We start from the raw sequence: 11,385 nt of genomic DNA on the forward strand, positions 1-11,385 counted from the left end.
TGGTCACAAACGGGACGAAATCCCTCTGCTGGTATTTAATTGACAAGAGAGCCATCCACTAAAAAACACATCGGATTGAATTTTATGTCCTTGCTGCCGGAAATACACCACCGCGAACGCTTGCAATATTTGAAGCACGAAGACAACGAAGAGGCCAATCATACATGCATGTACACTCGTCAAGATGCCTTCAGCTTCGGCCAGTCCTAGGTCTTTTGAACATGTTCTCCTCGACAAAATTTCCCTTGATGACGAAAGATGGGAATTCAATATATCAAGGCTTCCAACTGCCGAATCGGCAAACAGGCTAAACCTCATCAAAATGGTCAGCCTCTCGACAAAAGATTCGCGCCATCGTCTTGAGCTCCGGTACGGGCCAGTAGATATGAACCGTGCTATTCAAGATGCTTCCTTGGACAAATACCTTGTGGTGTCGCTCGCTGAGTTTCACTCTATCAAAAGCGCCAATTCTCCATCCACGGTCGAAGGAAACGCCAGCAAGGTGATACAGCCAACGACTTACAAGGAATGTTCAGAATATGCCGTCAAGTTTCTTCGCGCCGGAATCAGTATACAGGGAGTGCACTACAACTTCTATGGCCATAGCAACAGCCAGCTAAAGTCTCGAACTTGCTACTTTTTGGCAGCTCCCAAAGAACAAATCACTCAAAAGATCGAAGGGCTGGGAGATTTTACCAAGATGAAGACCGTTGCAAAAAAGGCAAAACGAATTGGACTGCTCTTCTCAGTCGCACGCGCGGCTATGAAAGTAGACCCGAAAAAGGTTGAAGACATTCCAGATATCGAAGTAGGAGACTACGTTTTCACAGATGGCTGTGGCTTGATAGCCCCAGCACTGGCCAAGGAGCTTTCGAGACGCACAAGGATTGTTTTTCGCAATATGAGATATACGCCTTCTGTATTTCAGCTAAGATATCGCGGATACAAAGGAGTGGTCACTTTGGATCCCGCCATGGCACAAGGCGGAACTTGGCTCAAAATGAGAAAGTCGATGAAGAAGTTTAGCGGAGGCGACGATCTATCCTTCTCTGTCGTAGAATACTCAAAGGTACGTTTTGCCATCTCCTGGCCATCTATTTCCTTTTCATATACAGTATGTATGGAAGCTGCCTGCTAATAGCATCATGTTCTTTTACGCCAGCCATATGTATTCGGGCATCTGAACGACGAGGTAATTGTGCTTCTGGATGCCTTGGGAGTTAGCCGGAAGGTCCTCCTTCAAAAGCAACAAGAGCATTTCAACTTTCTAGCTGAAGCATACCAAGATCCGCGAGCTGCATTCCGAGTTCTTTGCCACCTCGACAGGCCAGACCTTGCCGAGCGTGTTATTATTGATTCGTTGGATGCCGTGCGGCCATCCATCAACAGGCTCATCAATGCGGAGTATGACAAAATGCTAAATAAACGTGATGAGCAAAAATGTCGCATTTTAATCCCAAAATCAAGACTTTTATTTGGAGTTTGTGATGCTTGGGGCGTGTTGAGGCCCGGCCAATGTGCTGTCAAAGTCACCATGGACGGCGACGGACAGCCTTATGCCTTAAGAGGCACGAAAGTGTTGGTGACGCGGAACCCTTGTTTGCACCCGGGCGATCTTCAGAAGCTTGATGTTGTAGAAAGGCCAGAGCTCGCACATCTTGTTGACTGTATTGTTTTTCCAACGACGGGGCGGCGACCAGCCGCAGATATGATGTCGGGAGGAGACCTAGACGGTGATACCTTTTTCGTAACGTGGGATCCGGACATTATTCCCTCTACAACCTCGCAAGCAGCACATTATCCGGGAGTTCGTGAGCCCCTAAGATTCACGCCAATTACAGATGATGATCGCCTACTCTACTTTGCCAAATACACAAACGCATCGCTGGGCCGTGTCAAGAATCTGTATCTCCGGTGGGCGAGAGCAACTAACGCCATGAGCCCTCAGTGTCAAGAACTGAACCGACTATTCTCTCAGTGCGTGGACGGCAATCGTATCAAAGATAGCCAGCTTGATAAATTTGCGAACCCACCAGAGCCAGATGCAAAGGCGCCCCCTTTTGTTCTCGACGAGCTTCACGACGCAGCCAAGGATATTATCGCAAAGCAGAAACTTCAGTCACGAAGCCGTACGGATAGTCTGGAAGGCTACACTCTTGACGCGATTCAATTGTTGCTCTGTAGGGATGATATTGCCATTTCTGAAGCCGAATTGATCAGGATGGCAGTGAGGTGGTGCAGAAGAACGAATACTTCCTTTTATCATTTGCTGCACATGTTTGACCTAAATTCACTCAACTCAGAAGACAAATCGTGGATCTTGGCTCAAGTGCCTACATATGTCGATGCCCCAAGTCTTGTTCTCAACGCTCTCTGCTCATCAAGCCTCCTCACAGAGGCGGAGCTAAAACACTTCCATCTAAACTATCCAGGCATGCACTGGAAGCGTGTTTACACGACCCAGCAAGATCGACCCGCTACGTTCATGGAAGCAACGTGTAGAAATCTCGAGCTATTTCACAAAAAGATGATAATCTTTAGACCAAATGAGCGACTGACAGTAGCCATGTATGTTCCGCAAAAGATCACTCCAGCTGACGATTTTGTTGTTGGCAGCAAGGTTAGGCTGTTTGCGTTCCCGCATTCTCAGGGAAGAGAGACACAGAGCCGCCTCTCTTTACCGACGAAGAAAGAATACCGGCTTTTCTGCGATCAAAGTACATTGCAGCTATTTGAGGGCAAAAGAGGCAATACATGGATCTACATTGGCCGTGGAGGGTCGAATGATAGCAGCTACCGGAATGCGCCTGGAGAGACAGACCGCCGGAAAGCGAGACAAGAGTCCCTTGACAATGGTACGAATTTTGACTTTAGAGCAAGCATTGCGCTGAACAAGTTCAGTAAAAATCTCCAGAGCCATGTAGGACGGCTACATAGGCAGGGTATATCTGACGCCGTAAGTTTATCCCTTGAATAACGCTTCCTGCTTGAGACACTGACTCTCGGCCGGTATAAAGGAGATTTACATCATTAGTAATAGAGATGTCAGCTCTATGCGCAACTTGGATCTGTGGGAAGACTACATTGAGACAGAGCAAACTCTCCCCTTATTCCCCCGCGAGCCCAAAGAATACGATGTTCCAAAGCTTCAAGATGTCGATTGGTCTCTCGGTGCGCAGCCTCCGCTTGTAGTTGAAGTTGTAAGGAGGGGTAACATATCGGCCCTCCAAGATGTGTTAGACTCTGCGACTCTGCGACAGTGTTTCCTTTGGCTGGTAGAGAAGGAGCTGCGAGGGCTGCTTACACGCTGCTTCAATCACTTAATTACGAGCATCAAGGATGATAAAGTGATGGCACCAGCAGACACCCTTCGCACCATGGTCGAATTTACAGAAAGAATGCCGTACGTCTCCGCGACGTTTGCTAATCTGGGTTCGTGGAGAGAGTTACCAGAAGAGCTGAATACCATTCTTCAAAACGAGAGCCATAGATTGCTTCGCAGCGTTATCCTATCTGAAGCTGAATTTGGAGAATTGATTTTGGTACCTTTTCACACCATCTTGGACAATGTGGAATGGTTAACGCTCTCCTCGTTTTCCGACCTTGTTGAGCTCATTGCCCTTACAGTTCATTCGCCGAGTACAGCTTTGGATCTCCTCCTTGAAGGTCTCGACCAACAAAGCTCCAGGTTGCTAACTGGTCGACCAGCCATCATTCAGCACTTTGTCCATAATCTTATCGGCATCGCTGTGGAGCATATCGGGGCTGTAAAAGAGGAAGCCAAAGCTAGAGATGAGCTTCTGAGCATCCGAGTCATCAGTGATGAGAAAGGAGCAGGACAAGATCGGTCTGGCACTCCAGTTGAAGTATCTTTCAGAATAGATGCCCCTGGTGGCACTCCGTTGGCAAAAACTCATGTACGCCTCATCGCAGCTAGCCCGCCTTCAAGCTCGATACTGGATAAGACTTATTCGATGGACGGCCTGGTTATAGAGAGCAAGTCGGGGATGGCAAAGATACGCTGCTTTCATCCTCCACCATCGTATGCCGAAAGTTGTTCCTGGATTCTAGAAGAATGCGGCTTATATGTAACTGCAAAGACGATGCTGGACGCTGTGCTGGACCTTGGGACAGATGATGACTGCTGTGGAGTGATTGACCAAATCATTGGAATTCAGCCTCAAAGTATCGCCAATACAGCTCCTAGGGACGCAAAGGACACTTTAATATCAGGCTTGACATTGTCTGAAGCAGATGCTTCATTGAACACAAGCCAGAGATCAGCGGTAGAGGCGGCACAAAAGAACAAGCTCATTTGTCTTTGGGGTCCTCCAGGAACCGGCAAAACACAAACCATTGTCGCCATCATTAGAAAGCTCCAGCAAGACCCGAACACCGAAAGAATCTTAGTCACTGCTCCAACTCACAATGCCGTGGACAACGTTATGAGAAGATACCTTGGGCGAATCAGCAAAGAAGGTCTCCTACAAAGCCCTAAAATAACCCCTCTGCGTGTCTCGACCGAAGTCCGAAAAGTAGGCGAAGATTTACGAAAGTACACATGCGATGCATTGGCCGGCCAGGAAATATACTCCAGCCATGCCGCCCAGCGCCAGGCTAAGCAGCGTGTGAAAGCTGCTCAAATAATCTTCACGACGTGCATTGGGGCTGGATTGGGTTTGCTTCGAGGCCAAGTGTTTGACACGGTGGTTGTCGACGAAGCTTCACAGCAGACAGAGCCTGCGTCGCTTGTGCCGCTGGTGAAAGGTTGTCAGAAGGCAATCCTTGTGGGCGATCACGTCCAGCTGAGGCCGACGGTACAAGAGTTCTCGCCTGCACTGAATTTTGATATCTCGCTGTTTGAGCGGTTGTATACCCGACAGGGAACAACGCCTGGCATGGCGAAGATCATGCTGGATACACAGTATCGGATGCATCCATCTATATGCGACTTCATCTCGAAGGAATTTTATGAGGGCAAGCTATTGTCTGGGCTAAAGGACAGCGATAGACCAATGCCGCCGTCATCATTCGCCTGGCCAGATTCCCTCGCTACTAATACCTCATCATCATCATCGTCTGTCTCTCGGATGATCTTTGTCGAGTGTTCTGGGAGGGAAGATCTAGGGCACAAGTCCAAATCCAATAAAGAGCAAGCAGACCTGTGTCTTTCAATTTGCAAGCTCTTACGCTCGGCTCCAGCTCCAGCAGCATCTTCCGCTGAAACCAGTGTCAATGGCGCACAGCCCACTGGCGAAAATAATGAGAATACTACTTCCATAGCCGTACTGACACCTTATTCACGACAATCGGAGATTCTCAAAAAGTTGCTTTCGGGAATTCCAAACGTTGAAATCTCCAGCATCGACGGCTTCCAAGGGCGCGAAGCTGACATTGTCATTTTCGTCACCGTCCGCTGTAACGAGAGCCGGGAGATTGGGTTTCTCAAGGACTTGCGTCGCATGAATGTGGCACTTACTAGAGCGAAGCTGGGGCTGATTATTGTAGGGAACAAGGCGACTCTGACGGGTGGAAACGAAGAGGAAGAAAGCACGGGGGTTTGGAGGAGGCTCATGGGACAGCTTTCTATCGTTGCTCTTTGAAGATGTATCGTAGTAGTATTATCAGGGAGGATTTATCAAGATTGTATAAGAGCAGGCCGGCAAAAAAATGGCAAATAGTTCTCATGAAGCGCTTACTGATTGAATATCCGGTGAAAGCTTAATCTGACCATCGCCTAGAATCAAACCGTGCAGCTTCCGGTCAAACTGACCCATAGGCACTGGCGCATCCGTCGCCGGATCGAGAAGCTGCTCCGTGAGAGCCAAGCCGTAGAAGCGCAGCAAAGGGCCACTGCTAGCTTCGCCCTCATCGTGAGGCTTTGCAGCCAAGTACCTGTTCAGAAAGAAATCGTAGAAGCCTTTGCCGTGGCCGAGTCTCCGTACACAGCCCTTGTCGTCGGTATCAAACGCGACGCCCGGCATGAGTATGAGGTCCAAAGTAGACTGGTCTGACTTGTGCATGTCTGGACCGCCGAGAATGCGCTGCCGCTGATGCACCGTCGCAGGGTCGATACTAGGAATACCCCAAGAATCTCGCTGGAGGCCGTCGTAATCTTGGAGGTCCTGCAGCTGCACCATGTCCATGACACGGGCTGGAGTCCCGGGCTCATCGAGGGGCGACTTGTGCAGGTATGGGACAAAGACCTGCTTTCCTGAGCTCAGGGCATGGCGGACGATGGCGTCGGTCTGGATCTCTCCGACAGGCATGGAGAGATAGACGCTGATGCGGTTGGCGTCTTGGTAGGGCTTGAAGTTTTTAAGCGTCTCAAATATTGTGTGACCTGGTTTAAAAAGAAAAAGAAAAAGAAAAAAAGGAAGTATTAACTTATACTGGCCAGCTATACTGAGGAATGGAGATAGATGGGTCATACTTTGGCCGAGTACGGACTCTTGGGAGACTTTGGAGAGTCTCTGCTTGATAAGGCGCCTCAGCTGCTGTTTTGCGGCAGCCACGGGAGAGGCCATGGCGATAATGGCTGTTTCAATAGATGTATAACTGCAAAAAAAAAAAATTGAATGGCTGAGATGGGACTATGAATCAACTGAGCACATGTAGGATTGAATATGTCGCTGTGAGATTTGATTTGATTTTGCGGGGAGGATTCGGATCGGAGGGCCCGTGAGCCGGCGGCCGGGATTTGAGCCCGGACAGAAAGTGTCAGTGCGACGGCACTAAGAAGATCCGGCTCGGGCCATGGCAGACGCAGGAATGATGGAGCTGGAGCTGGAGCTGGAGCTGGAGCTGTATGTGCGTAATGCACGTAATATGCATGATGACGATGGCGCAATGGCACATGAGAGGAAGGGGAACGGTTTTACTTGTGAATGTGAATTGTCGTGTAGAGTTAGAGATGGTGCTTGTGTCCCCTCGGGCTTAGTATGCTTGTATGGATGATATCAAACAGCCATTGTCATTTCTGTGAGACCATCTGCAGTATATCCGAGGCACAGAACCATGCTTGTTCCCTCTGCCAAGTCCATCTGTCCAACCACCACACCAGACTAGATCCTGCTTCTGAGTCAAGGCTATGTAAATGGCTAGCCTGCTGCATGTCTCTCGTGTGTCACCGACTCTTCGGAACCATAATCGCTCAAGTATCGAATCACGCAAGACGGTAGCCAAGTGCATGCAGGTTTGAATCAATGCTTTCAACATCGGCGCATCGGCTGCGAATTAGAAGCCAAACATTGCCCGCGGATGCATCAGGGTTGGAAATCCCCAGGCGTCCATTGGAGGCTGCTGTCAAGGGCTGCTAAAATGATATAAATTGCCAGGCACACGGTATGACTAACTCGATGGGACTTTTGATCCATCGCCTAGCCGCGTCTGCAGGCCAGATTTCCAGGCGACACTGCAGATGCTATTGGTGGTAATGAATTAGCTCTGCGATATCAGTGCACATGTAATGAGAGAGAGAAGGGACCAGGCAACAACACCACCACCAGCGCCTCGCAGGATCAACTGCTGTCTCAGCATCGTCACCAGACCAGATCTCGCAGCGCACCCTCTTCGCCGTTCATGGCAGCTACAGCAGCTCTAGCGCACCATCACCCCACTGAGGTCATATTTTTTCAGCCCCCTCTCCCCCACCACCGCACGCATCAAGCAGAAAAAATCTCCATCCCACAATCGCCAATTCACGACTAGATCCTCCCTCTCTGTACCCACATGCGCTATCACAGCTTTCGCTTCCTCGCCATCGCCCCGCCATGGGCCGCCGAGCCAGCGAATCCAGCGACTTGACGACATCGCATGCGAGCGATTCTTTTGCGCACCAACATGGCGTGGCGCTGCAGACCCTGGCTCCAGCACCAGCAATAGCAGCTTCAGCTTCAGCTTCGGCATCAGCCGCCGTCTCTGCCTCTGTCTCGGGCCCAGACTCAGACTCAGTCGCAGTTCCAGGGATCCCCGTCCAATCCCGCCCCCATTCCCAATCTCCTCCTCGTGCCAGAACTTCTTCTTACTCCTCGGTCTCCTCCTCTGCCTCCTCCTCCTCTTCCATCATCCAGCATGATAGCTGGCCCTTCAATCTTGGGCTTGACGAGGCTGTAGCCGAGCCCGCTGCTGCTTCTGCTGCTGCCATGGCCTCCTCCAGCAAAGCCTCGAACAAAGCCCTCGCCAAGGCCAAGAGCGCAACCGCCACGCCGCCGCTGCTGCCGCACGATGGCCGTCGATCCGAATCCTCGCCCTACGGCTCCATGGACTTGACGCCGAACCGCAGCCAGTCGCCCTCCGGATCCGACTCCGCCAGTGACCGCCGGCGCCGGCTCCGTCAAACCCGCTCAACCAGCCGGAGCGGCCTCTCCAAGCGATCTCTGGCTTCTCGGCGCTCGTCCCGCAGATCGGAGGACTTTGATGGCGCGGCGCTGGTCTCTGGCCTCGAAGGTCGCTTTGGCATGCCCGAGGCTCTTTTGTCGACCGTTGTGCTCGACGACGAAGATTTGACCGAGGAAGACGGACCACTGCTGGGCGATGCCTCCTCAGCCTCGTCCTCGACCGAGATCCCGTATCGAGAGGCCGAAGAGAACTCCCCAAACGAAGTCGTTCGAGCTTCCGTATCACCAATTGACGATACGACACTCTCAATAAACACCCCTCGCATGTGGTGCCTGTCCATCCTCTTCTCCATCCTAGGCTCCTCCACCAATTTGTTTTTTTCTTTGAGATACCCCAGCGTTGCCATCACCCCGGTTATTGCCTTGTTACTCGTCCATCCTCTGGGCCACCTATGGGACTACTTATTAAAGCGGCCGTACGACCCCGAGGAGGAATTCACCGACGGCGTTCGAACTGCCGTGTCGTCTCACAGCCACGATGGTGGCCATGACCAAAAGAAATTTCTCACCTCGTTGCGCCTATGGCTTGCTCAGGGGAGATGGAATGAGAAGGAACATACCTGCGTCTACGTGAGCAGCAATGTTGCTTTTGGCTTCGCCTTTGCCACGGATGTCATTGTCGAGCAGACGCAGTTCTACAACCAAGACGCGCCCATTGTCTACCAGCTGCTCCTAACGATATCCACGCAGATTCTCGGCTACGGCTTCGCAGGCATGGCCCGTCGATTCTTAGTTCGCCCCAGCGGTATGATATGGCCAGGGACACTCATGTCCGCCGCAATGTTTTCCACTCTCCACAAGCAGGAGAACAAGCCGGCCAACGGCTGGACCATAAGCCGCTGGAAATTCTTCTACATCGTCTGGACGTGCGCCTCCCTCTTCTACTTCTTGCCGGGCCTCCTGATGCCCGCTCTCAGCTATTTCAACGTCATTACGTGGTTTGCGCCAAAGAGCGTCGTCCTCGCAAACCTGTTTGGCGTTTCCTCTGGCCTTGGCCTCTTCCCCATGACTTTCGATTGGGCCCAAATCACTTACGTCGGCTCCCCTCTTCTGGTGCCCTTTTGGGCTGCCATGAATGTCATTGGTGGTCTCGCCATTGTCATGTGGATTATAGCTCCTTTATTCTACTACAGCAACGTGCTCTACGCCTCTTACATGCCCATCCTCTCTGCCGCGGTTTTCGACAACACAGGCAAAGTCTACGAGGTCAGCAAGATTCTGACTCCCAATTTCCTCTTTGACAGAGAGGCCTACTCCAACTACAGTCGGGTCTTTCTCCCCGTCACTTATATGCTCAGCTACGGCGTTCAGTTCGCCGGTCTCGCTGCTCTCCTGACACACACCCTATGCTGGCATGGCCAAGATATCTGGCGCACCTGGAAAAAATCCCTAGTCGAGGCGCGAGAGCAGGGCAAAGAAGGAGGTTATCAGCACGTATCCGGCTCTGCCGACCATCTTCCAGCAGGCGTCACGCAGCCTCAGGGCACTCCTCGAGTATCCTCGTCGGGGTCTTACATCGGATCATCCCACATAGAAGGCCTAATGAGCCACGAAGACATCCATAGCCGTCTTATGAAGCGGTATAAAGATGCTCCCATCAGCTGGTACCTTCTGACGTTTGTCTCCATGGCCGCCATTGGCATCTTTGTCGTTGAATAGTGAGCATACCATTTTCCTCTTCGTTAGCACTCAATTGATCAAAAACTAACCCCCCTTTCTTTTCAGCTATCCCGTCCATCTCCCCTGGTACGGCCTCCTCCTCGCCCTCGCCATCGGCGCCATCTTCTTCATCCCCAACGGCATCATCATGGCCATCACCAACCAGCACAGCAGCATCTACCTCATCTGCCAGCTTATCTGCGGCGTCGCCTTCCCCGGCCGCCCCATCGCCAACATGGTCTTCGTCACCTACGGCTACATCTCCTCCGCCCAGGGCATCAAGTTCGCCTCCGACCTCAAACTCGGGCACTACATGAAGATCCCGCCCCGCATCATGTTCCTCGTCCAGATCGTCGCCACCCTCGTCTCCTCCGTCACCCAAATCGGCGTCCTCAACTGGATGTTTGCAAACGTCAAAGGCATCTGCACGCCCGAGGCCGTCAACGGCTTCACCTGCCCCATCGCCCGCGTGCACTTCAACGGCTCCATCCTCTGGGGCGTCGTCGGCCCCGGCGAGTTCTTCGGCTCGTCCGCCATCTACCGCTCCCTCGTCTGGTGCTTCCCCCTCGGCGCCTTCCTGCCTATCCCGCTATGGCTCTACAGCCGCCACAAGAAGCACAGCCTCATCCGAAAAGTCAACCTGCCCGTCATCTTCGGCGCCATGGGCTGGATCCCCCCCGCCACGGGGCTCAACTTCTCCGTCTGGGCCCTCGTCTGCTTCCTCTTCAACTACCTCATCAAGCGCCGCGCCAACGCCTGGTGGGGCAAGTACACCATGACACTCAGCGCCGCGCTCGATTCCGGCCTGGCCTTTGGCATCGTCATTGTCTTCTTCGTCTTTATATATCCCGGGTGGATGAAGGACTTTAGCTGGTGGGGCACCGAGGTGTATAAGCAAGGATGCGACTGGCAGGCTTGCTCGTACAGAACGGTCAAGGAAGGCGAGCATTTTGGGCCTGAATCATGGTAAACAAACAGAGAAGAAAAGGAAAGGGGGGGGAATAAAGAAAGAAAAGAGAGTGGCACATAATTAACGATTGAATAGATATGACAATTTTTTGGGGGGACAACTATGTATAGAATTCATATCGAGGAGTTTTGGATATGCTATGATTATGTATTACAAGCTAGCTAGCTACTCGCCATCAGAGAGTCACAAATTACCATTACTACAAATATTACGATGATAGCGACATAGCCAATAAATTCACACAAAAATCTCGTTCATAAACTTCTTCAGCTTTTACATACTGGCGTATTCAATTGCAGCAATCAAGCAGATGAGAGCCACAAAGAGGGGACACGGCATCACGAGGACTTCTATCAT

The 11,385-nt window shown here is 51.5% G+C and overlaps 3 protein-coding genes across 4 annotated transcripts; 2 read left to right on the top strand and 1 right to left on the bottom strand.

Annotated features, from left to right (window-relative positions):
- The first annotated feature begins 71 nt into the window (after positions 1 to 71).
- Positions 72 to 5,753, top strand: TrAFT101_001036 (uncharacterized protein). 2 transcript variants are annotated; one of them, XM_024907509.2, is made up of 3 exons: positions 72 to 1,069; positions 1,163 to 2,956; positions 3,018 to 5,753. In XM_024907509.2, the coding sequence occupies exons 1-3, from the start codon at positions 185 to 187 to the stop codon at positions 5,601 to 5,603; spliced, it is 5,265 nt and encodes a 1,754-aa protein (XP_024765278.2). In that variant the 5' UTR covers positions 72 to 184; the 3' UTR covers positions 5,604 to 5,753. The 2 variants fall into 2 exon arrangements, with proteins under 2 accessions (XP_024765278.2, XP_065982327.1); XM_066126228.1 differs by having other exon boundaries at positions 72 to 2,956.
- On the bottom strand, positions 5,611 to 6,624 carry TrAFT101_001037 (uncharacterized protein). Its single transcript, XM_024903330.2, has 2 exons — positions 6,434 to 6,624; positions 5,611 to 6,343 (listed from the first exon to the last, which is right to left on the bottom strand). The coding sequence occupies exons 1-2, from the start codon at positions 6,525 to 6,527 to the stop codon at positions 5,685 to 5,687; spliced, it is 753 nt and encodes a 250-aa protein (XP_024765279.2). The 5' UTR covers positions 6,528 to 6,624; the 3' UTR covers positions 5,611 to 5,684.
- Positions 6,625 to 7,495: 871 nt separating this feature from the next.
- TrAFT101_001038 (uncharacterized protein) lies at positions 7,496 to 11,281 on the top strand. Its single transcript, XM_024899243.2, has 2 exons — positions 7,496 to 10,057; positions 10,125 to 11,281. Exons 1-2 carry the CDS (start codon positions 7,773 to 7,775, stop codon positions 11,026 to 11,028), a joined length of 3,189 nt encoding a protein of 1,062 aa, XP_024765280.2. The 5' UTR covers positions 7,496 to 7,772; the 3' UTR covers positions 11,029 to 11,281.
- The last annotated feature ends 104 nt before the right edge of the window (positions 11,282 to 11,385 follow it).

The sequence above is a fragment of the Trichoderma asperellum genome, chromosome 1 (assembly GCF_020647865.1).
Source record: "Trichoderma asperellum chromosome 1, complete sequence".
NCBI lineage: Eukaryota > Fungi > Ascomycota > Sordariomycetes > Hypocreales > Hypocreaceae > Trichoderma > Trichoderma asperellum.

Coding starts and splice junctions, on each gene's coding strand:
- TrAFT101_001036 (XM_024907509.2), top strand. CDS start 185: ATGCCTTCAGCTTCGGCCAGTCCTAGGTCTTTTGAACATGTTCTCCTC. Junction 1,070..1,162: donor CTGTCGTAGAATACTCAAAG/GTACGTTTTGCC, acceptor CTTTTACGCCAG/CCATATGTATTCGGGCATCT. Junction 2,957..3,017: donor GGCAGGGTATATCTGACGCC/GTAAGTTTATCC, acceptor GCCGGTATAAAG/GAGATTTACATCATTAGTAA.
- TrAFT101_001037 (XM_024903330.2), bottom strand. CDS start 6,527: ATGGCCTCTCCCGTGGCTGCCGCAAAACAGCAGCTGAGGCGCCTTATC. Junction 6,344..6,433: donor AGAGTCCGTACTCGGCCAAA/GTATGACCCATC, acceptor TTTTTAAACCAG/GTCACACAATATTTGAGACG.
- TrAFT101_001038 (XM_024899243.2), top strand. CDS start 7,773: ATGGGCCGCCGAGCCAGCGAATCCAGCGACTTGACGACATCGCATGCG. Junction 10,058..10,124: donor GGCATCTTTGTCGTTGAATA/GTGAGCATACCA, acceptor CTTTCTTTTCAG/CTATCCCGTCCATCTCCCCT.